Here is an 18,410-nt window from a genome sequence, read left to right on the forward strand (position 1 = left end):
TGGTTGTACCTCATGAGGCGTGAGACGCCACACGTGTCCCTTCATACCCTCAATTGAAGTTGAAGGCCGACTCTATCAAGTTCTCTTCTTATGGATATCTCAGAGTTACCTCTAGTCCTCTTCCGAGACATCATTGTCCAGGCAGCGCTACAAGGAACAATATTGGAAGCCTTAAGTCTGCGCCTGGTAAATAGTAGGTACAGCACTATTCACATCTATTGGCTTCCTTGCCCTGGCTCATGATATTACCATGTAGGTGAATTCGACATTCAAGTAACGAAAACTATTACAAGACAGCGGTTGCAGGATGTCGTATACGCGTTTCAGCCATCATGGCGCAAGATACATCCCGAATTCGGAGCCCAACTCGCAGTAGAACGGCTAGCATGTGGGTCTCGAGCAACAACTGAGCTCGCAACGACTATTCATGCCGTCGTCGAAGATTTGATGTCACGATTTGCCGAATGCGAGAAATCTGTGGCCAAAAACGAAGTGCTTAAAGCGGTATGCCGCACTGCACTTGGCAATCTGGAGGCGACAAACATGTTCAGCTGTTTAATGGCTGACACCTACTACGACCGCCAGATGCTTCCTCGCGACTGGAGAGACGATGAAGAGAGTCGAATAGACATAAGCCAGTGTAGCCTCCTCGTTGCAATAGCCGCACGCTATGATGAGGTCCAACAAAGCATGTTGTCGAGCATAGCAGACATCGACTTCGAAACAAAGTACTTTGGTAGCCCCCTTCATTCAGCATGCTATGCGGGTCATAGTGACACAGTCCGGCTACTCCTAGACCAAGGCGCCGACATCCACCGAGTCCCCAGAATTATGCACGAAAAGAGACCCTCAATCTACATTGCAGCAGCTAGTGGACGCCCAGACGTTGTCGAGCTACTTTTGGAACCAAGATACGACTTGGATACTTCCACTCGTATATTTGGATGGGCAGCTGTGGCGGCAGTGCCAAAGACTCTGATATTGCAATGAGGCTCTTTGACAAATACACTGGTCGTGCGCCAGCGGCTAGTCGGGTGAAACGCGAAATCTGCTGAGTGGCTGCGGATTATGGCTGTACTGCGTTGATGCATGTTGGATGCCGGTGCCCCATTGGATTCCAATGACGAATTATATCCCGGATTCGCCCCTCTGCGATTCGCATGTCGCCGCGGTCATTGCGATATCGTACGCGCTCTCCTGGCGCGTGGTGCATCGACTACGCTGTGTCCTAAGAGGCATATATATATGCATTCAATCTCGCTATTAATCGGAAACACTTCGACGTTGCAGACATACTACTGGAATATGGCGATAACATTAATGATAGGAGCAAGGGATACGGAGATTTTGTCGAATCAGCCGGTAGTGGCAATTTCGATATCGCTCAGTACCTCATAGACCGAGGGCTGGACGTACACTCTCCCTCGGCAGAGCCTTTGCGCAACGAGTCGATGAAAGATGCTGCGTCCAATGGAAAAGTGGAGTTCCTCCATTGGTTGATTGTTGGTCTCAAATTCAATGTCGAGGGGACTGGGCTGCCGAAGAATACGTCGTCTTTGGTGATCCAGGCCCTGTATAGTGGTCAACCTGATGTAGTACACCTCCTTTTCAAGCTCGGGGCGGGCCCAGTCGACCTGTTGAACTTGAAGATGATGTACAGCGCGTACCACCTCTATGAAGATAGTGCGAGTACATGTCTTGAGGTCCGAGTGGCTCTCCAGGTGTATTGTATATGGGTGGATATTGGGCTAGGGTGAGCGGAGCGACTACGGTATAGTGCTACAGCTCTATGACATAAGTTCCGTGTATCTGGAAGTCATGGTTCAGAGTCTTTCAAAATATTTTCTAGAGTATCTATGGGATGAAAGTCACCCGATCTGAAAAGCCTCTGAATACCTGGGCCGCTTCATACGATATTATTTACCGGTACAGTACCAGGATATGAGTTTGTACGCTCTCTTTTACCTTTAGCTGTGTACCTTTATTCTAGACTTCTAATAATACGTCTAGCTATCCCAAATGGAATAGCGTCATAGGGCGAATACAAGCGTTCTGGGCCACTCTGGACTGCACTGTATTAAATTTTACATCTCATCTGGATTTCTAATGAAGCAACGGAGGGCCTCAGTGATGAGTAGGAATTCACAGACGCATGTCCAGACACTGTATCCAAAAGAAACCCCAAGACACTTACTCCGAGGTGCTTAAGTTGTGCAAGACTACTTCGCGCAGTGACCGCGATGGCCGCAGAGTGGAGGCACATTTTCGTACTGCTACTGCATTAAGTGCTTCAATATTGGTTTGAATGCAGACTAGTACTATTCTAATAACGTCGTGGCGAACTTCGATTCTTCATCCTCAGCACCACAGAGTAAGCCGAATGCTCCCTTCTCCCGAAAACATCCTTTTCCAACACTAACACCGATCCAGCCCAACTCAACCGCAGCTCCAACTGCATCTGGATTGACAAAGAACGCCTCCAACAATCTCCGCTTCCAAGGCTTCTCCTACCACATCCTCGACTTCAGCTCCTCAAAGAACGCAGACACCGACGACCGCGCCCAGCGATACCACGACCAGCCCGCCACGATGTGCAAAAGCGATGCACGCTTCAAGCCCTGGCCCAAAAATCGCAAAAGACACGGCCATCCCCATCTTCTACGACCTCATCCACCACAACGCCGACAACAGCGACCAGGACCCCAAGGCCGTGCTCGACAAGAAGCGGTGGCGCTACAAGGTCAAGCACAGCAAGAACAAGGACGGATGCAGCTCAACTCCCCCTTCGAAACGCGAGGCGAAGCCCTCGAACGCCAATCCTGCACCGCCGTTCATGGCGGGCCCTGTTGTGAGGAGCCACCACGAGGACCACAATGCGACGCATTTGTGTAGTAGCAGGACTTCGAAAGGACCGGATGTTGTGTCGCTGACCGAGGGCGGCTTCTGCGATATGGAGAAGAAGCAGGTATGGCCGCTGTGCTCAAAGGAGGTCTTGAGTGGCTGTTTCGACGTTGATGCGAATAAGATGCGGCCTGGACCGCGCGGGCGGATGGATCTGGAGGGTCGTAGGATACCGTATAAGTCGTATCATGAGGAGATCAAGTGGGGTGGTGCTGGTTGAAAGAAGCGAGTTGGATGGAGGTTAACAGCCACGTGACAGCCACGTAACTCTCAATGGTGTCATCTTAAAACAAGTCATGTTACAGTCAAGCTTCGTAGATTAGTACACATTCAGCCCGATGATTAGCTCTCAAACTCACATGCTGGCCTGAGAACATGAAGGTCAAAATGATTTTAATAACCTAGCCGGTCTGCCGACCGCAATAACACACCAGCTACAAGTATGTACTAGAAGCGAAATCAAGAGGAAGAATGTATCATGCTCCCCTGTCCCCATCAAACAACAAGCAATCAACAACGCCTTTTACCGCCTAGAATGCCCGCCCGCCCGCTTGCCAAACCAAACCAACGCTCAAAAGCGCTTGTTGCATGTACCACCACCCACAAGTGCCGCCAGTCCACAAGCTACCAGCTTAGAAAACGCCACTCCAAAATCAAATCAAACCATCAAAAAAACAACGCTATAACTCAATCTCTCTTCAATCGCATTCTCAAAATGCCCAACTGCCTCTCCTCACGGCAACACCAACTCCCATCGTTCCATCCACCGGGCTCATCTTGGGTTGCTGCCTCGCCCACTCTTGGATATACGACCGCAGCGCCTTCCACCTCACACACGTCTCCTCGGTGATCTCGCTATCCCTCAGATTGCCATCCTCGCCGAGACGGATATACCCGCGCGATGTCGCGAGATGGTCGTCCTGCCTTAGTTCTAGAATCGGAATTCGCGAGATCTTGGAGAGTTCGCCGTCGAAGTTACGGGCGATGGAAGGGTAGCCGAGTGAGAGGTAGTTGTAGACCTGCGTGACGAAGTCATCGCTGAATTCCTTCTGAAGGGCTATTTCGTTGCTGAGGCGGTCGTCGATGCTGGTGATGTCGGGGTTGGAAGGGGGTGGGGAAGGGGGCAGGTCATTCTTGACAGGGGATGAGGGGGGCGAAGATATCTCGAAGGGGTTGCCAACCTCGACCATCGGGGTCATGAGGCCTGATGGACCTCGAGGGGGTGTGTTTCCTGTGCCTGCTTGGCAGAACCCGCCCCAGAGACCGCCAGCACTCGGGGTGCGGCTATTGGGTTGGGACCAAAGGGAGGCGCGGTTGCTGGAGGTTTCTTTGCAGTGCCACAGACCCTCGGGTTCAGATTCCTGTTGGGTCTGCTCTGTAAGATAGCACATGGAGTTTTTGAGGGCGTGTGAGCCTTGTGTCGGATCGAATCGAGCTGGCTCAGGTGAACTACACCTGGGGAATTCGATGTCGCTTCCAAGCATAGGCGGCTTCGCACCGCTCCTCATCCGCTCGAGCTCGCCGTCTTTCTGCCAGCCTCCAATGATGTTCCTGTTGGCTGAAGAGTTTGTGAACATTGCTGATGCTGGGTTCCCCCAAGGACTCTGTGCCAAAGCAGGCCTTCCAGCCTGGGCCTGGGTCTCCCGCTGCCTCTCGCTCTCCCTCTCTTGCTCCAACCGTTCCCGGTGTTGCTGCATGGCTAGCAACTCCCAGTTCACAGTCTTGAATGATGATGATTCCCGGCGACCATATGCCTCGTCATATGATTCTCTTTCGTCCGAGGACATGATAACACTGGTATCATCCAGCTCTTGGTTTATGAAATGGTCGACAGGCTCATGGTAATCGTCGTTGGGGAAGGCTGCCATAGCCTGATCCCGGAGTTGCTTCTCAGCTGCTCTTGCAGCAAGCTCAAGTAGGTATCCCGAAAATCTGTCATCTACACTTTCTCTCATTCTGGTAGCCTCCTTATACATATATGATTGGTCGGAGGAGGCCGAAGGAGAGGTTGACAGAGATGGTGGAATAGAGCCTTCTGACTCAGATGACTCGATAGGTTCAAGGTCAGGAACCCGGAACGAATGTCGCGATCGGACACTACCTCGCGAACTGGAGCGCAGCGACAATGGAGATCTGGCTCGATCAATGTCAAGGAAGTGGGGAACGTGGACAGAGGCGGTGGGAGTGTTCCCTGGCGGTGCAGGAGGCGGTCGTATCCGCGCTTTCCTTGGACTCTCTTGCCCATCGCCCGGTGTTGCTTCTGTTTTATCAGATGGAAGTATCGCTGGCCCTGTATCGCCAGCCTTTCGTGTTCGTTTCGCCGTCTCTATTAGTTGAGGAGTGAAACGTCTCCTAGGCTTTTTCTCCGACGTTTGCGATGCTGCAGAGTTCTCAGGAGAAGATGCTTCTAATGCTTTAGCGTTACTTGCTTCATCTTTTTCTCTGGCCTTGGTCCGACTTGAAGCTGTCGTAGTCTCAATCGGCTCGGGGCTGAATTTTCGTGGCTTTTTGCTGCTCGACTCATCCTCCGGCTTGGCTTTTGAGCTTCGAGAGGTGAACTCAAATGGTTCGGCGGCGAATTTTCGGTTCGACTTAGTGGTGGTTTCGACAGGCTGCGGAGCGAACCTTCGAGTAGCTTTAGGTGATGCCTCAGCGGGCTTAGAGGAATCAGCTGTCTCTGACTGCTTTGGTGCCGCATTTCTGGAAGACTTGACAGTGGTTTCGATAGGTTCCGCCTTGAAACGTCTTGGGGGTGCTGAGGACGACATGACTGAGTTGCAGTGTCGATTACTGAATGCGGATGGCCGAGGAACTGTTTATGTGCATAGCCAAGCGGACATTCACATGCCTAGAGCGATCAAAACAGCTTCCACGTTCAGATCGCTCTAGTATGAATCGGTATTACAGTCCGCTGACTTGCCCGGGCAATCTCGTTGGGTGAAGGTGTGGGCGGTCGTTTGGATTGCGGGGAACAGGAAGACGGGTGTTCTCGGAAAGAGCAAGTGCTTTCTCGTCCACACCTGGGCTGCACTATGTGTGTGGTTCCCAGTCTCCCGGATTCTCTGCCTCTTCCTAGTAGGTATGAGGGATCCGTCTCCGATTGTTTCCGATTAAAAGTATAATATTGGCTGGCAATGCCCGAAGATATGTCGACACGAAAGATAGGAGAGGAGAGTGGTAAGTGATGCACCTAGGAAGCTTGTTTGTGGGCAAATGTAGAAAATGTGGGTTCAACTGTGCCTTGCGTCAGTCGCGTGTCGAGTACGATCAGGAAACAGGCGGACTGGGGAACTCACCAGTCGAACAATAATACCGTAGTCCAAAGTGTCACTCGCGAAACAGAACTCGCCAGTTGCAGTTGTGGTGACCTCGCAGCGCTCGCATGTGAAAAACGGCAACAAATGCAGATTCAGCCCTAGGGAGAGTGACGTCGGCTGTGAAACGGCAGAGTCAAGGAAAGAAAAAGCAACAACACAACGCAGCGCGCGACACAGAGCAGCAGCGGGCCAGAGGGGAGAAGGAGGACGGACGGAGGGAGTGTGGAGGAATTGGGGGCGCCGAGGACTAGGTGGATGGGAATAAGGTGAGGTGTTGTTGAAGGTCGGGATGCGGCGTTCTGGAAGAGCCAGAGCAGGCCAGCGCAGATCGAGTGGCCAATTAACCCTGGTACGGCCTCACGGCCTGTCCAAACCTCTCGACGTGGGTAGACCCAGCTGGCTCCCAGTCGGCGCAGGGCAACGGGGGAAATAAGGGCACGAGAAGGGACCAGAGCAGCTGTCAAGAGTCGTGCTGGACGACGCCGATAAGAGCAGTTAAAGGAGCGTCCCAGCTCCAGACGGTGGCTTGCCCACGCACCGCACGGAGGACGCAACGACTCCCGCAGCCCCGACGATGGCTTACTGTTGGCTGCCGTGCCTTCGCGAGAGACTCACGGCCAGTGGGGAGGGCTCCAGATCTGCAGCGGCATGGAGAAGCACTCGGGTGGGGTTGATACGAGGCTATGACGAGCTGCCCCCGTTTGCAATTGGCATGTCCACAGAATCGAACAGCGTCTTTTTGTTGGAGGTGCAGTCTTCTGCCGGCGGTGCAGTAGTTCGGCGGCTTCGTACGTGTCAAGCAGTGGAGATTGACTTGGTCAACGTCCCACGCTCACCGCCACCTCACCTCGTTCGTGCATCGTGAACTCCCGTCACGCGCCGTCTGCCGACATGCTCGATGGCAAGAAGCAAAACACCATGTAAATCGCTCACCCTGCCCTCCACGCTTTGCTGTTGCTGCTTCAAACACGGCGGGCGCCGAGTCCAGCGCACGCGGAAATGCAGGGGCTGAGTCTCCACACGAAGCCTGTCCTCACTCACATTCCTCCTCCTCCGCCATCACAAACCGCTCATCCCGCACCGCGTCCTCATGTGACAAAGCTGCATAATCAAACCTCAACACTTCTGATGTCTCGGACCAGCCGCCCACGATGCTCGTACGTTGGCAGGGATCGGATGCTGAACCACACCATCGACTGATATCTGACTTTGCATGCCGCATGGAACTAATGCATCCAGACGCCAATGCCAGTACCTCAGCCAGCGTTCCTGACCATCCCTCCTACCATTGGCCTGTCTTGTCCGCCAAAGCGTCTATTCCAGGCCCAGGTCTGCGTAATGCTGATAGAGGATCATTAAGGGCCGGCTGCGACCGACGTGGCTTTTGTCTCGGCACACCACACCTCAATATTCACATCAGACTTTCCAGATGATGAAGTTGTTTCGACTGACTACAGAACTTATTACTGCCCGGATCCATGGATTGTAGATCTGTGGCTGACACCCGTTAGACCACTTCCCCGAAGCCGACCCTGGAACTCCACACAAATGACCGACCCGAGGAATCGCCCCGAAAGCCTCGTCTTGATAAACAGAGTCGTCCCCGAGACCGCACAACACCGCAATGCCGAAACCTGAATTCCTGATCGAAGAAGACACCTGAAATATAAGAGACCATGGAAAAGCCGTCCCAGAATCAAATCAAATCGTCACGCGCCTTGGAAAGACGCTGTCATGGTGGTGATCCGTCGTGTCGTCGTGCACAATGAGGTGTGCCGTCACCAATCCCCGGCAGTATTGGCGTTGAGCAGTCAATCGCAGCGGACTCTTCACAAAGTAGTAATCTGCGAGAGTCACCCAGCCACCAATCCCGGGCCCGGGGGAGCCGTAACGTATATCGGGGATCCTCAACAGTTCACCGCTGCTCGCTGAGCTCTGATCGTCGGTGCCATTCGGTTCGTTCGCCGTAGAGGTGACTGTGTCACTCTCAGCATGACCGATAGCAAGCCGTCGTCCCGGCAAAATTGCCCGTTGCATTTCTTCCGAACCGACAGCGAAGTAGTCAGGTCGGAATCCTTCTCTACTCATGATATATCCACCGTGTCGAGTTTCAACGCGTTGGATTTCTTCTTGGATATGAAAGGGGAGAGAAGGACCTTGTTCCACATCGTCTAGTCCGCGAGATCTTTCCCGGAGGACCTCATCTGCTGAACTCATGTTAGGAGCCTCCTCGAACTTTTGTTGTGTGCGAGCTGCTGCACCCTCGTCGTCACTGTTTCCTCCCTCGCCTTCTCCGCTGAATGCGCATCCGCAACCACACCGGCAGCCACAGACCGTCATATTCAATTGAGGTGGTCGACCATCGGGAGTTCTCTGGTAATAGTGCTCATTCATTTCGAAGAGTGGCATGTTGGTCTTTCCCCGAATAAGACTAGTACGGGTCAGCATATGCTGGATACAACGACATTCACCCAGAGCAAGAGATTAAATCATACTTCAATAAGAGCCTAAGTTTGCGGTTGTATGAGACACAAGAAAGAGCACAATGCAAAGGTATCAATTCGGAACGGCTAATGAATTGAAGGGACTACTCAATGGTTGGCGTATAAGACAAGAACAAGGGTATATGCTATGAGTGGAGATGAACCAAAACGCCAAAAACGACTTCGAATTGAATCTCCGAAATTGAGGTATTGATGAAGAAAGCGTAGGAGTTGGCCAGGTATATGGACATTACTCACCAGACTCATCGCTATGTCACACATCTCCGCACGACATCACCTACCCTGTGACCGATCGCCACGAGACACCGTAGACTCACTGCGCGCTTCCATGGGAATAGCGCTCACCGATATTGGGATTGAGCCTTGCACAAATTAAGGCAATGATTCAGGCATCCACCAGCCTGCCGCGGAACCTTTGCCTGCTTCCCCGACCGATCAAGCTTTCAGTGAACCAATAGACCTCCAGACCCTCTTCCACTGCTTTCAAAGCACCCCCAGTATCCGCTCCTATCCTCCGGTGAACGGCTATGACTCCAGGACATCGACTTCCGACATCGCAAATCCTCAGACTCCGCCGCTCTTAACCGTAGGCCCTGGCCAATAGCACGCCCCCAGTGACGACTGCTATACGACACGTCTCCAGTACGCGAAGTATAGTCGGCCGCCAACGAGGCCGCCAGCTGTACATGTTGACCGCCAGGGCCGCGCTGCCGGCGAACCCTATATCTACCCCGCAATGTGGGGCAACATCTTGAGAACCAAGAGATGCGGCGGCCTCCGACGACCTGTCTTTCAAGGACGCCTACCCAAGCAACTTTGGGCATCGGGCTGTTCACTGATTGCCTCGTTTTATGTCGCGTCCCGGCTACCTGGGCGCGCAGAAGCGTGACCCTCAGCGGCTGCGGGTGTGATCTCCGCGCAGCACCCCAGAGGCGCCACGAGCTGCTGGCATGCGAACTGCTGGCATGCGATCTTGCATGGACTTTCTAGTTCGGGGGTGTGACGCGCAGCTGGATGCCTTGTCGATCATATTTTGAAAGACTGAGGTGTATCCTCGTCAGTGCACACTGGCTGACCACTGCTTGGAGTTATCCCGAGCAGTTTCAGAAAGCCAGGCTTAATACTAGGTTCCATACAGCGAAATCCAATCTATCCCATGAATGGCCCCAGGCTTCCTTCCCATGGAGGTTCCTCCTGACAGTAGTGTTCCCTCATACGCAGTCTTTGACTTAATCCCCCACAGGAGCACCAGCGAGAAACATGATAATTGTGTCGTAGATTTTTTTTCCTTCTGTCTACTCGTACTCTAGATATCTCATATAATACGAGACATGCGTTCTTACGCTCCTTAAACTCCTCGAACGCCTGCAATAGCGATTGCCCAGAACGCCAGCCGTGATGTGCCAATGCGATGCATACAAAACTCGTAAAAGGTATACACAAGAAGTGAACATCAAGCTTCGAGTGCCAGACACTGCTTCGGGCCCCGACATCCACCTCTTTCATTTATTATGCCAAATAAAATTCCGCAGCGAATCCCAGTGGTCCGATTGCACATATCTGCCTTCTCGTTAGCTCCTCTCCCCGTTTTCAACCTATATTCAGGAATAACCCACATATAGTGCATACTATTCCGCAAACTCGGCTGCACCGTCTCCGGATGCCACCGAAACATATACATGACGGCCGCCCAGCTCACGCTCGCGAACACCGGCCACCCCTGCCTCATCACCTCCCGCCGCATCCCCTCGTCCTTAATCAGCCCCCACCCGCCTCCCCCGCCCGCGATCCTGCCTTTGCCCGCCGGCTCGACCAGGTTCTTCGCGATCGCGAGCACCACCCGAGCGAACACGTAGATGACGATCTGCTGCGAGACGGAGTTGTGGATCGTGCGCCCGAAGACGGTGTAGCCGCCGACCAGCCCCGCGAGGAAGGCGTCCCAGTGGCGCTCGCGGCCGGTGGGCGACGTGTGCCGCAGGGCCAGCATGGTGGCTTTGTAGACGAGGGCGAAGAGGCCGAGGTTGCGGGCGTGCATGCGGGTGGCGCGGAGGACGAGGAGGGTTTTTTGGCGCAGGGAGCCGCTGCGGAAGAGGAAGATCATGCTGGAGGGACATATGTATTAGCTTTGTTTTGGATTGGATGTTTGGTGGTTGTGTTTGGGGGAATGCGCCTTGCGGTGTTGTGGAGCGCGTGTAGGAGAGAGCAGATGGTTGCTTATACTCTTCTGGAGATGAAGGGAATAGAACATACACCAGCGCGTGTGGGAATCGCACTTTTGACCCGTACACGATACCGTTCCGGATCCCTTTCACGAGGGTCAGGACATCGTGGTATTTGGGGTCTAGTACGATCTTCTCTAGAGCCGCCTGCGCGTGGTCAGCTTCTCCCGCCTTCTATAGCTTCCTCCGATATGGGCATACCTCAATCCCCTTTACACTGTCCATCGTATCGTGAGCTGCTCAATCGGTGTCCGGATGCGGACCTCGGCTTAATGCGTCGTTCGAGGGAGCGGGCTGCTAGGTAGGGTGGTGCGGCGGCGAGGTCGGATGGGTTGGGATGGAACAGTGGGTGGGAGAAGGCTGTTGTGAGTGTTGCATGGGGAATGAGGGTTTGGAGGGGGATGAGGTTGGATCTGGAACCGCACGCGATCGTGGAGTGAATGACCTAGGTGGTTGGCCTCGGCTCTCTTTCTCCCACCTGGCGGTGCTCTCCCCACAGCGCGCTAGAGGGGTTTTGGGATGGGCTGGGGTTTGCATGTGAAATCACGGGAGAGGAGACGGGATGACAACATCAGGTCTGTATCTCGTATTTACTTATATTTAGAGGTCGTCCTTTTTGGTATTGATTGCTCTATCCTCTTGTTTACGCCCAAATCTAACCCAGACTCCTCTTTCATCATGTCTATGCTGAAATGCTGACCCGACCACCCAATATCGAGAACCATTCTACGCTTGAACGCCGCCCAATGCAATGCAGGACTCGTCGAATAGAAATCATCACGGCCACCTCTGCACCAACCCCTCATATATCGTGAAGATGAATGCCGAGCTTGGCGCGGCTCTCGCAACAGTAATCCCGCAGCCGCGGTAAAGACCTTTGATACCGTGTTGCTCCCATAGTGTCTTACCGACTGCACCGAACGTGCGTCTTCCGCCCGTCATTTTACTGACATCCTCTGTTTGCATCTGCGACTTGATGGTGTCGGCAGGGTAGAAGACAAAGTTGTACGACATCCCCGCGAAGGCACCGGCTGTCATCTGTTGCCAAATTGGCAGCGCCTCGTCCTTCCCTAGTTTCGATGAGCTTCCAAATTTGCGAAACAGGATCTTTATGCCTTCGTTCGCGCCGAACCAGGCTGAAGAGCCTCCAGTTTCGCGGATGAGGGTCCCCAGCTGGCCGTGCCAGTATCCCCGAAGTCCTTGGTGACGGTATACGGATGCCATTATCTGAAGTGGACCGGGGCGCTTGAGATGTATCGCAGAACTCTCCAATGGGACTTGCATTTTGCACTTGACGAGTTCAATTGGCGTGAGGAGGAAGGATGTCAAGGCGCCTGCTGCAGCACCACAAGCAAGCAAAGCGGGGAGAGGGAGGTCTTCCGTAGCTGAGTACTCGGATGGATGGTATATAGTCGCTCTCAAAGCATCCTTAGCTATTTGATACTAGAAGAGGTGTGAGTTAGAATGAAAAATGCTGTCAACTCCACAAAGCACATACGGTCAGGAACATGCTGCTCATCTCGACAGCAGCTCCTACCAGAGGAGCACTAATCCCACGGTATAGCCCCAGGAATCCATCTCTTCGCAATGACTGCTTGAAGCAATCCACTGGTCCTGTGTATCGAAGCGGGAGATGGCCTGGCTGTGACTGCAAGCGGACCTTGACAGTGTCGAACGGGTACTCAATGTACTTCCCTACGATGCCAGATATCGCACCGCAAGTTATGTCCCGCACTGCTCTCTCGCCGTGCCCTGAAAGATCCGTCCTTGGTAGTGGGTCCATAACCGGCTCCGGCATCGCTTCAACGATATCCATAGTAGTGGAGTAGAACGACAGTGATTGTTCCCGCAGCGAACTTTCAAACTAATGTTATCGAGCGAGCATAGTGAATAGTAGTGGCAAGGACTGAGTGTGAAGGTGCACCAAGCGGTGTGGGCTGGCTAATAAGGGCTGTCCTTGTTGGCGCAGGAGTGGATAACATGTGCGAATTTGCTGGGCGGCGGTGAATCGCAGGAGCGAGACCGGCTTGCTCATTGAGACATAGTCAGGCGTGACTGCAGGTCGACGGAACGGGCCAGTGCAGAGGCAGAGTTTTTCTTTAGCCGTGAGGAGTTTTCTTGAAGCTTGCCTTCGAGCCATCGGCTTTCCTGCCCGCAATCGCGGGTCTCATCTTATCAGATCAGATTTTAATCCCAGCCCGAACGTTTTCTCCAGCACGCCAAGTTCTTCAATTCTCCACCAGCACCACCTCCCCTACGAACGAAGCTATGTCTGTCGAAGCCGTCACGGCGCCTGTTGAGGCTCCTGTCACCAGGCCTGCGGTTCAAGGAATCCGCATAAATGGTATGTATAATCCATCGTTACCCGCGGAGAACCAGGTTCTAATATTGCGCCACATAGGCAAGCAATGGCACGAAAAGAGGGCACCCCTCCGTAAGAATGCCGGTTTGACCTCGTACCAAAAGCGCGCCGAAGACACCAAAATTCTGGCCGCAATCAAGGCGAAGGAGAAGGAAATGAAGGATGAGAAGGAAGCCGAGCGACTAGTAATACTCCACTACGGCCAACCTACACGCACAGGACTAACAAATTTATAGAGACGCGCGGAGATTATCAAAACCAGGAGAGCAGCTAAGGCAGAGAAGGAACGATACGCGCAGATGGAGGAGAAGATGCACAAGAAGAGAGTCGAGAGGCTAAAGAGGCGGGAGAAGCGGAATAAGATGCTGAAGTCTTGATGAACTATACCCCCCAGAGATTGCGTGTGGACTTCTTTTATTCTCGAGGGGCATTTGCTTACGGATGCATGAGCTATGAAACATGGGCTGTCCATATTGGGATGATGGCGATACAAGGAGCAATCAACGGAAATCTTTCCGGCAGAATTGCTGTATCCAACCGGGTCTGATCTGACGGATCTACATGCAGTATAGTTGCTCATACTGTCTACAGACTCGGGAAGAGTTCTAGCATGGGGATGAAGAGTTGCATATGAGTCTTCACGGTGCCAGGAAGTTGCATATGGACCAAGAGCTCTAAGCTAGAGGGGATACCTAGATAATGAAATTCATCATACAACACATTATATCCTAAGTGAATAAGTTCTGCTTGAGTGCCGTCGAATTTATGAATGCATCCCGTTTCGGCATGGCAGTGTTCTAGTCGCGCGGACCATGACGTCTACCTCAACCTCAACTCCAAGCTCCATCGTCCTAACAAACCCCTAACCCACGCAACACCATGCCATGGAAGCATACAACCCGCCCTTCGACCGCTCTTCGAAACCTCCGCTCTCGCGCTCCAACAGTTTCAAACCCACAGCTCCCGCGCGCGTGAGCACAGCTCCCCATACCTCAAAGAAGACGCAGCACACCTCGCTCCACCGACACGGGCACCACCACCGCCATCACCACACCAAAGATGTCGTCCAATCCGCCATCCAGCTGCACGCGCCCTCAAGCTTTGCCGACCTCCTAAAACAAAACAGCCGCAGCTCTACAGGGTCGCCTGCACAAAGCGTCGCCGGGAGCCGGTCCGGGAGTGTCGTGAAGGTTGATGGGAGTATAGAGTCGAAGCCTTTGCAGGAAATAATTATTGGGCCAGAGGATGTAGCTAGAGAGCGGGCAAGGGCGAAAGTGAGAGAAGAGTAAGTGTAATGTAAGAAGTATATTTGGCCTAGCAACTATGCTAATGCTGCGATAGTGAAATCCGCGCCCAACTGCAGACTCTCTCCGAGTACTCTCTCAACAGCACTCGCCGCACGGACGATACGTACTACTCGATTCTGGAGAAGATTGCGGTGCTTCGATCTACTATTGGGGAGCTGCAGGAACTGTCGAACCTGACGAAAGAGCTGCATGAGGACTTTCAGAATGATGCGGATGAATTGGAGGAGGAGATAATTGGGCAGATGGACGGGTTTCATGAATTTGAACCGCAAGAGCAGCAGATGGATGTGCTAGAAGAGCGGGTCAAGGTGGGTAGAGAGAAAGCTCGCTCTCTAAATGCTAGGCTGAATGATGCACGAAACCGTGTTGACATGCGGGAGAAGTTGGAGCAGGAATGGGAAGCGAAGATCAATCGTATGTACTTTCTTTCAGTCGTATCATCAATTTTATAGAAGGGCATCTGCTAATCACGATTCACAGGACGACTGAGGATTCTATGGGGCATTCTAGGTACGATTGCTCTGCTATTCGTGCTATTTGTTCTGGTCCAGCAGTTCAGATTACCCCACAAAGCCACAGGAGAAGGTTTCTCGACATCCAAGGGAACATGGGACCTCCATGAAGCATCGATACCCTCATCAGCGAAGGAGGTGCTGAGCAGCTGTCACGCGCCGGCGTCCAGCAGCCTAACAGCGCCAGCTCTGCCTGTTTCTCCGTCACCGGTAGACCCTAGACTGCGTTTGTTTGACGAGTTATGATATTGAAGATACCCCGCGACTACTTGTCACTTGTAATGAAAGTAACTTTTGTTCGTCGTATGTACATTTGTGCAATGCCATGTCCCAGGCCTAAGTACACTTCTTGAGTCCGGCTGAGCCACCAACCCAAATAGTAAAAGGAGCTCTTACCGGGTGAGAAAGACAAGGAGATTAAATGTCGACCGACTCAATCAGGTTTGAATGGGAGATGTCTCAGATGAGGCCATGTCTTTCGTCTGAGAAAAGCCGACATACCACATGGAGGTTGAATGCGACAAGATTAGCTTACAGATCACGCCGAGTCTACACGGGGCTCTTCGAAAATTTGAAAAGATGAATGAGACGACATCTCTTTGACCCGATCAGATCTGTACATACTTCACCTCAGAGAGTTGAGGTTTGCCCCTCACTTGCTGGAGGGTTTCATGTTGTTACGTATTCGACTAGTCAGATCAAATAATGGAACCACAACGTGGCTCAACCAACCAACCGAAGTCGCGCAAACACTTCCATATAAACCTTATACCTGTACAACGACGTCCCGAAAACTCTCACCATTACCGATTTGAGAGGCAGAAAGCATCGGTCGGCCTCGCATTTCAACGCCTCATCATTAATCATACCGATAGTAAGGCGCCTCATCTACCCAACGGCAAAAGGTACTACACGCAGAACCTACCTTTCCCCATAGGGCCTTCAAGCGACACGTTATCGAAAGAACTTCACGAACATGCTCTACAAACTTATCAACAACATTTTCGCGATTAGCAAGGGTGTCTTTGCTAGTGAAATTGTCAACCGCCTCAACCCTATTCACCTTGCAATTGCGACCACTGGGTACCGCATCCAGTCACAGACGTTACATCTCCCCGATTGGATTGGCTTCTTCTCGTCTGGTCCACCCCGCCTCCAGGTGCATCAGGCTACATACTTTGTCTTCTTGATCAGCGCGTCTTGCTTTTCACTTCTTAGGCAGACTATGCGGGCTGCCAAACTCTCTAAGGCTAGGTGCAGCGATGTTGTCAATGACAGTCGCTCAGGCTATCATCATCTAGGTCTTGGTGTGTTGCGACCGTCACCGCGCACTAGGGTATGACTGGGGAGACTGGAAGCTGCGGAAGGATTGATGTTGAAGACGACCATTGATCAATTCGGTTAGTAGGCGACTGGCCTCTTACCGACGAGTCTACACACCATACTAATATGATCCTCCTACTAGCGGAAATCGGATGTCTCAAGTTGTTTTTGATAATGTGGATAACTATCTGTAGTCTCTCAGGCCTATCCATCCTCTAAACTCTCACTATGTCATTTCCAGGGCCTATAGATCTAGCATCTGGCCTTTATATAATGGCCGCTCTTCACTCTAGCAGACTTGACCTTCACCTTCCGATGGCAATCCGGTTATAGCCGGTTGGTGAATTGGAAGGAAAGTATTGAAGACCTTCTACGCTCCACAAACTCCAGGTCCCACCTTCGATTCGGTTCAACCTCATCAACTAAAAACCCTATCACCTTCCTCCTCAGCAACCACTCTCACCACTACATGAATATAGCGACCGAGAGTCCTGATGATGATCTGGGAAGTTACCCCATCTATGCAACGGTGGAGGTAGACCGTGTTGCTGTCGCAGAGGCTTTCCGAGTCGCGGGAAGGGTCGCCGGGCAGTGCGAAGAAGATGACCAGTACGTCGCTAGCGAGTTCAAGCTCGTCAAGAACGTAAGCAACTTCATCGGAGGTCCCGTCGCTGCCACTATTCGCCATCTTCGGAAGTGCTATCCGCCCGCTTACTAACCGTAAGTATCTTTTCCACGCTTCGGTACTCTTTATAAACCTCTAACACACACCCAGTGACGCCGTCCTCATCATCATCATCATCATCGATAGGCCTCAGTGGCCCACTCCTCCACCCGAAGTAAGCATCCTCACTTCTTGACTCGAATTTCCATACTGATATACTCTCAAAGCTAGTTCTAGAAGGACACAACAAGTATAAGAGCGCCTACTCTGTGCACAACAAAGATCTTCTCCTCGCTGTCAACAGCTACAACGGATTCCCAGACGCGATGCGAGTGGATCTGGATTGCGCGATGGGATTTTGTTACGTGACCGAGACCGACGGCGAGATAGATTGGTATGTAAAATCTTAACTCGGCGGGCCATGACAACAAGAAGATGCGCGACTATAGCGACAAGCCTGAAGCGAAGTTCGCATGCTACAGCCTCGACAACCACAACCACGACGACAAGCACGAAGAGCACACCAGCATCCTCGCCACCATGAATATCGGTCTCAGTGCTAGGCGTGAGGACTACGGGCCCCCCATCTGCGTCAACGCTGGCAACGGCGGAGGAAACCACCAGCACATCAACGACCTCCTCGAAGCTCACACTCAAGTCGCCCAAACCCTCAACGTCCACTCCGACTGGTTCGCCGTCGTCGAGCCGACCTCGAAGGCGACCAAGTCGGTCACGCTCGTCTACAAAGGAGTCGGAGAAGCGACAGTCCCGATCGAATGGGCTGGCGAGGTGCTGCGCTGGCTTGGAATCGGATTCTGTCGCTGGCGCGAATGGGACGAGCTGATGGAATTGGAGACGGCGGTGAGGGATGAGGACAAGGACATCTCGTGGGCTTGGGATCCGAAATTCGTTGGTCAAAACTCGTACCAAAGTGATCTGAAGTAAAGGTCTAGCTTTTACTGGCAGCTTGCAACATCAGTCGGACAGTGAGCACAAAGAAGCGCCATTGTGATAGTGATGTGATAGTGATGTGACGCCGAACCGTGAAAGACCGTGGACTGAAGTGATCGCTTGAGGTTCTAGGCATGGCCGCGGTTGAAACTCGTCAACGATAGCTTCCGCCGCGGCGGGAACCGGGACTATACAGTGCGCCCGTACATGAACATGCCGTCTTAACACTGAGATTTCTTCCAAGATAAGGATCGAGATTGTGCCTTGCTAGTCTAGGTCTGGCATATATTGGCGACGGTTTAGAACTAAGCCCTCATGGAAAGTCTGACAGTGCCTCGCAAAGTACCCTA

At 52.5% G+C, this 18,410-nt stretch overlaps 8 protein-coding genes across 8 annotated transcripts; 5 read left to right on the forward strand and 3 right to left on the reverse strand.

Moving 5' to 3' along the window:
- The first annotated feature begins 400 nt into the window (after window positions 1–400).
- On the forward strand, window positions 401–1,027 carry BDZ99DRAFT_84831 (uncharacterized protein). The gene has a single exon (XM_033728962.1). The coding sequence runs from the start codon at window positions 448–450 to the stop codon at window positions 988–990; it is 543 nt and encodes a 180-aa protein (XP_033573716.1). The 5' UTR covers window positions 401–447; the 3' UTR covers window positions 991–1,027.
- Window positions 1,028–2,284: 1,257 nt separating this feature from the next.
- Window positions 2,285–3,251, forward strand: BDZ99DRAFT_84836 (uncharacterized protein). Its single transcript, XM_033728963.1, has one exon. It carries the CDS (start codon window positions 2,603–2,605, stop codon window positions 3,119–3,121), a length of 519 nt encoding a protein of 172 aa, XP_033573717.1. The 5' UTR covers window positions 2,285–2,602; the 3' UTR covers window positions 3,122–3,251.
- A 360-nt stretch (window positions 3,252–3,611) lies between these two features.
- BDZ99DRAFT_479152 (uncharacterized protein) lies at window positions 3,612–5,669 on the reverse strand (the record flags this gene model as incomplete). The annotated part of the gene is made up of 1 exon (XM_033722215.1): window positions 3,612–5,669. The coding sequence occupies one exon, from the start codon at window positions 5,667–5,669 to the stop codon at window positions 3,612–3,614; it is 2,058 nt and encodes a 685-aa protein (XP_033573718.1).
- A 2,116-nt stretch (window positions 5,670–7,785) lies between these two features.
- On the reverse strand, window positions 7,786–8,928 carry BDZ99DRAFT_84876 (uncharacterized protein). Its single transcript, XM_033728964.1, has 3 exons — window positions 8,714–8,928; window positions 8,480–8,649; window positions 7,786–8,425 (listed from the first exon to the last, which is right to left on the reverse strand). Exons 2-3 carry the CDS (start codon window positions 8,625–8,627, stop codon window positions 7,920–7,922), a joined length of 654 nt encoding a protein of 217 aa, XP_033573719.1. The 5' UTR covers window positions 8,628–8,649; window positions 8,714–8,928; the 3' UTR covers window positions 7,786–7,919.
- A 1,296-nt stretch (window positions 8,929–10,224) lies between these two features.
- BDZ99DRAFT_393339 (mitochondrial carrier) lies at window positions 10,225–12,724 on the reverse strand (the record flags this gene model as incomplete). The annotated part of the gene is made up of 6 exons (XM_033715841.1): window positions 10,225–10,282; window positions 10,339–10,824; window positions 10,973–11,102; window positions 11,286–11,428; window positions 11,723–12,384; window positions 12,440–12,724. The coding sequence occupies 6 exons, from the start codon at window positions 12,722–12,724 to the stop codon at window positions 10,225–10,227; spliced, it is 1,764 nt and encodes a 587-aa protein (XP_033573720.1).
- Window positions 12,725–13,008: 284 nt separating this feature from the next.
- On the forward strand, window positions 13,009–13,991 carry BDZ99DRAFT_465547 (uncharacterized protein). The gene is made up of 3 exons (XM_033720566.1): window positions 13,009–13,285; window positions 13,343–13,488; window positions 13,540–13,991. The coding sequence occupies exons 1-3, from the start codon at window positions 13,210–13,212 to the stop codon at window positions 13,678–13,680; spliced, it is 363 nt and encodes a 120-aa protein (XP_033573721.1). The 5' UTR covers window positions 13,009–13,209; the 3' UTR covers window positions 13,681–13,991.
- A 196-nt stretch (window positions 13,992–14,187) lies between these two features.
- Window positions 14,188–15,368, forward strand: BDZ99DRAFT_393358 (uncharacterized protein; the record flags this gene model as incomplete). Its single annotated transcript, XM_033715842.1, has 3 exons — window positions 14,188–14,588; window positions 14,645–15,028; window positions 15,101–15,368. The coding sequence occupies 3 exons, from the start codon at window positions 14,188–14,190 to the stop codon at window positions 15,366–15,368; spliced, it is 1,053 nt and encodes a 350-aa protein (XP_033573722.1).
- Window positions 15,369–17,083: 1,715 nt separating this feature from the next.
- On the forward strand, window positions 17,084–18,103 carry BDZ99DRAFT_465550 (uncharacterized protein). Its single transcript, XM_033720567.1, has 3 exons — window positions 17,084–17,165; window positions 17,221–17,284; window positions 17,337–18,103. The coding sequence occupies exon 3, from the start codon at window positions 17,545–17,547 to the stop codon at window positions 18,052–18,054; it is 510 nt and encodes a 169-aa protein (XP_033573723.1). The 5' UTR covers window positions 17,084–17,165; window positions 17,221–17,284; window positions 17,337–17,544; the 3' UTR covers window positions 18,055–18,103.
- The last annotated feature ends 307 nt before the right edge of the window (window positions 18,104–18,410 follow it).

The sequence above is a fragment of the Mytilinidion resinicola genome, assembly GCF_010093595.1.
Source record: "Mytilinidion resinicola strain CBS 304.34 unplaced genomic scaffold BDZ99scaffold_15, whole genome shotgun sequence".
Taxonomy (NCBI): Eukaryota; Fungi; Ascomycota; class Dothideomycetes; order Mytilinidiales; family Mytilinidiaceae; genus Mytilinidion; species Mytilinidion resinicola.

Excerpts from the sequence above, each read along its gene's own strand:
- BDZ99DRAFT_84831 (XM_033728962.1), top strand. The coding sequence starts at position 448 with ATGTCACGATTTGCCGAATGCGAGAAATCTGTGGCCAAAAACGAAGTG.
- BDZ99DRAFT_84876 (XM_033728964.1), bottom strand. The coding sequence starts at position 8,627 with ATGCCACTCTTCGAAATGAATGAGCACTATTACCAGAGAACTCCCGAT. Across the intron at positions 8,426-8,479 it reads AGGAAACAGTGACGACGAGG|CAGATGAGGTCCTCCGGGAA; the intron begins GTGCAGCAGCTC and ends ACATGAGTTCAG.
- BDZ99DRAFT_84836 (XM_033728963.1), top strand. The coding sequence starts at position 2,603 with ATGCACGCTTCAAGCCCTGGCCCAAAAATCGCAAAAGACACGGCCATC.
- BDZ99DRAFT_465550 (XM_033720567.1), top strand. The coding sequence starts at position 17,545 with ATGCGCGACTATAGCGACAAGCCTGAAGCGAAGTTCGCATGCTACAGC.
- BDZ99DRAFT_465547 (XM_033720566.1), top strand. The coding sequence starts at position 13,210 with ATGTCTGTCGAAGCCGTCACGGCGCCTGTTGAGGCTCCTGTCACCAGG. Across the intron at positions 13,286-13,342 it reads TCAAGGAATCCGCATAAATG|GCAAGCAATGGCACGAAAAG; the intron begins GTATGTATAATC and ends TGCGCCACATAG. Across the intron at positions 13,489-13,539 it reads AGAAGGAAGCCGAGCGACTA|AGACGCGCGGAGATTATCAA; the intron begins GTAATACTCCAC and ends ACAAATTTATAG.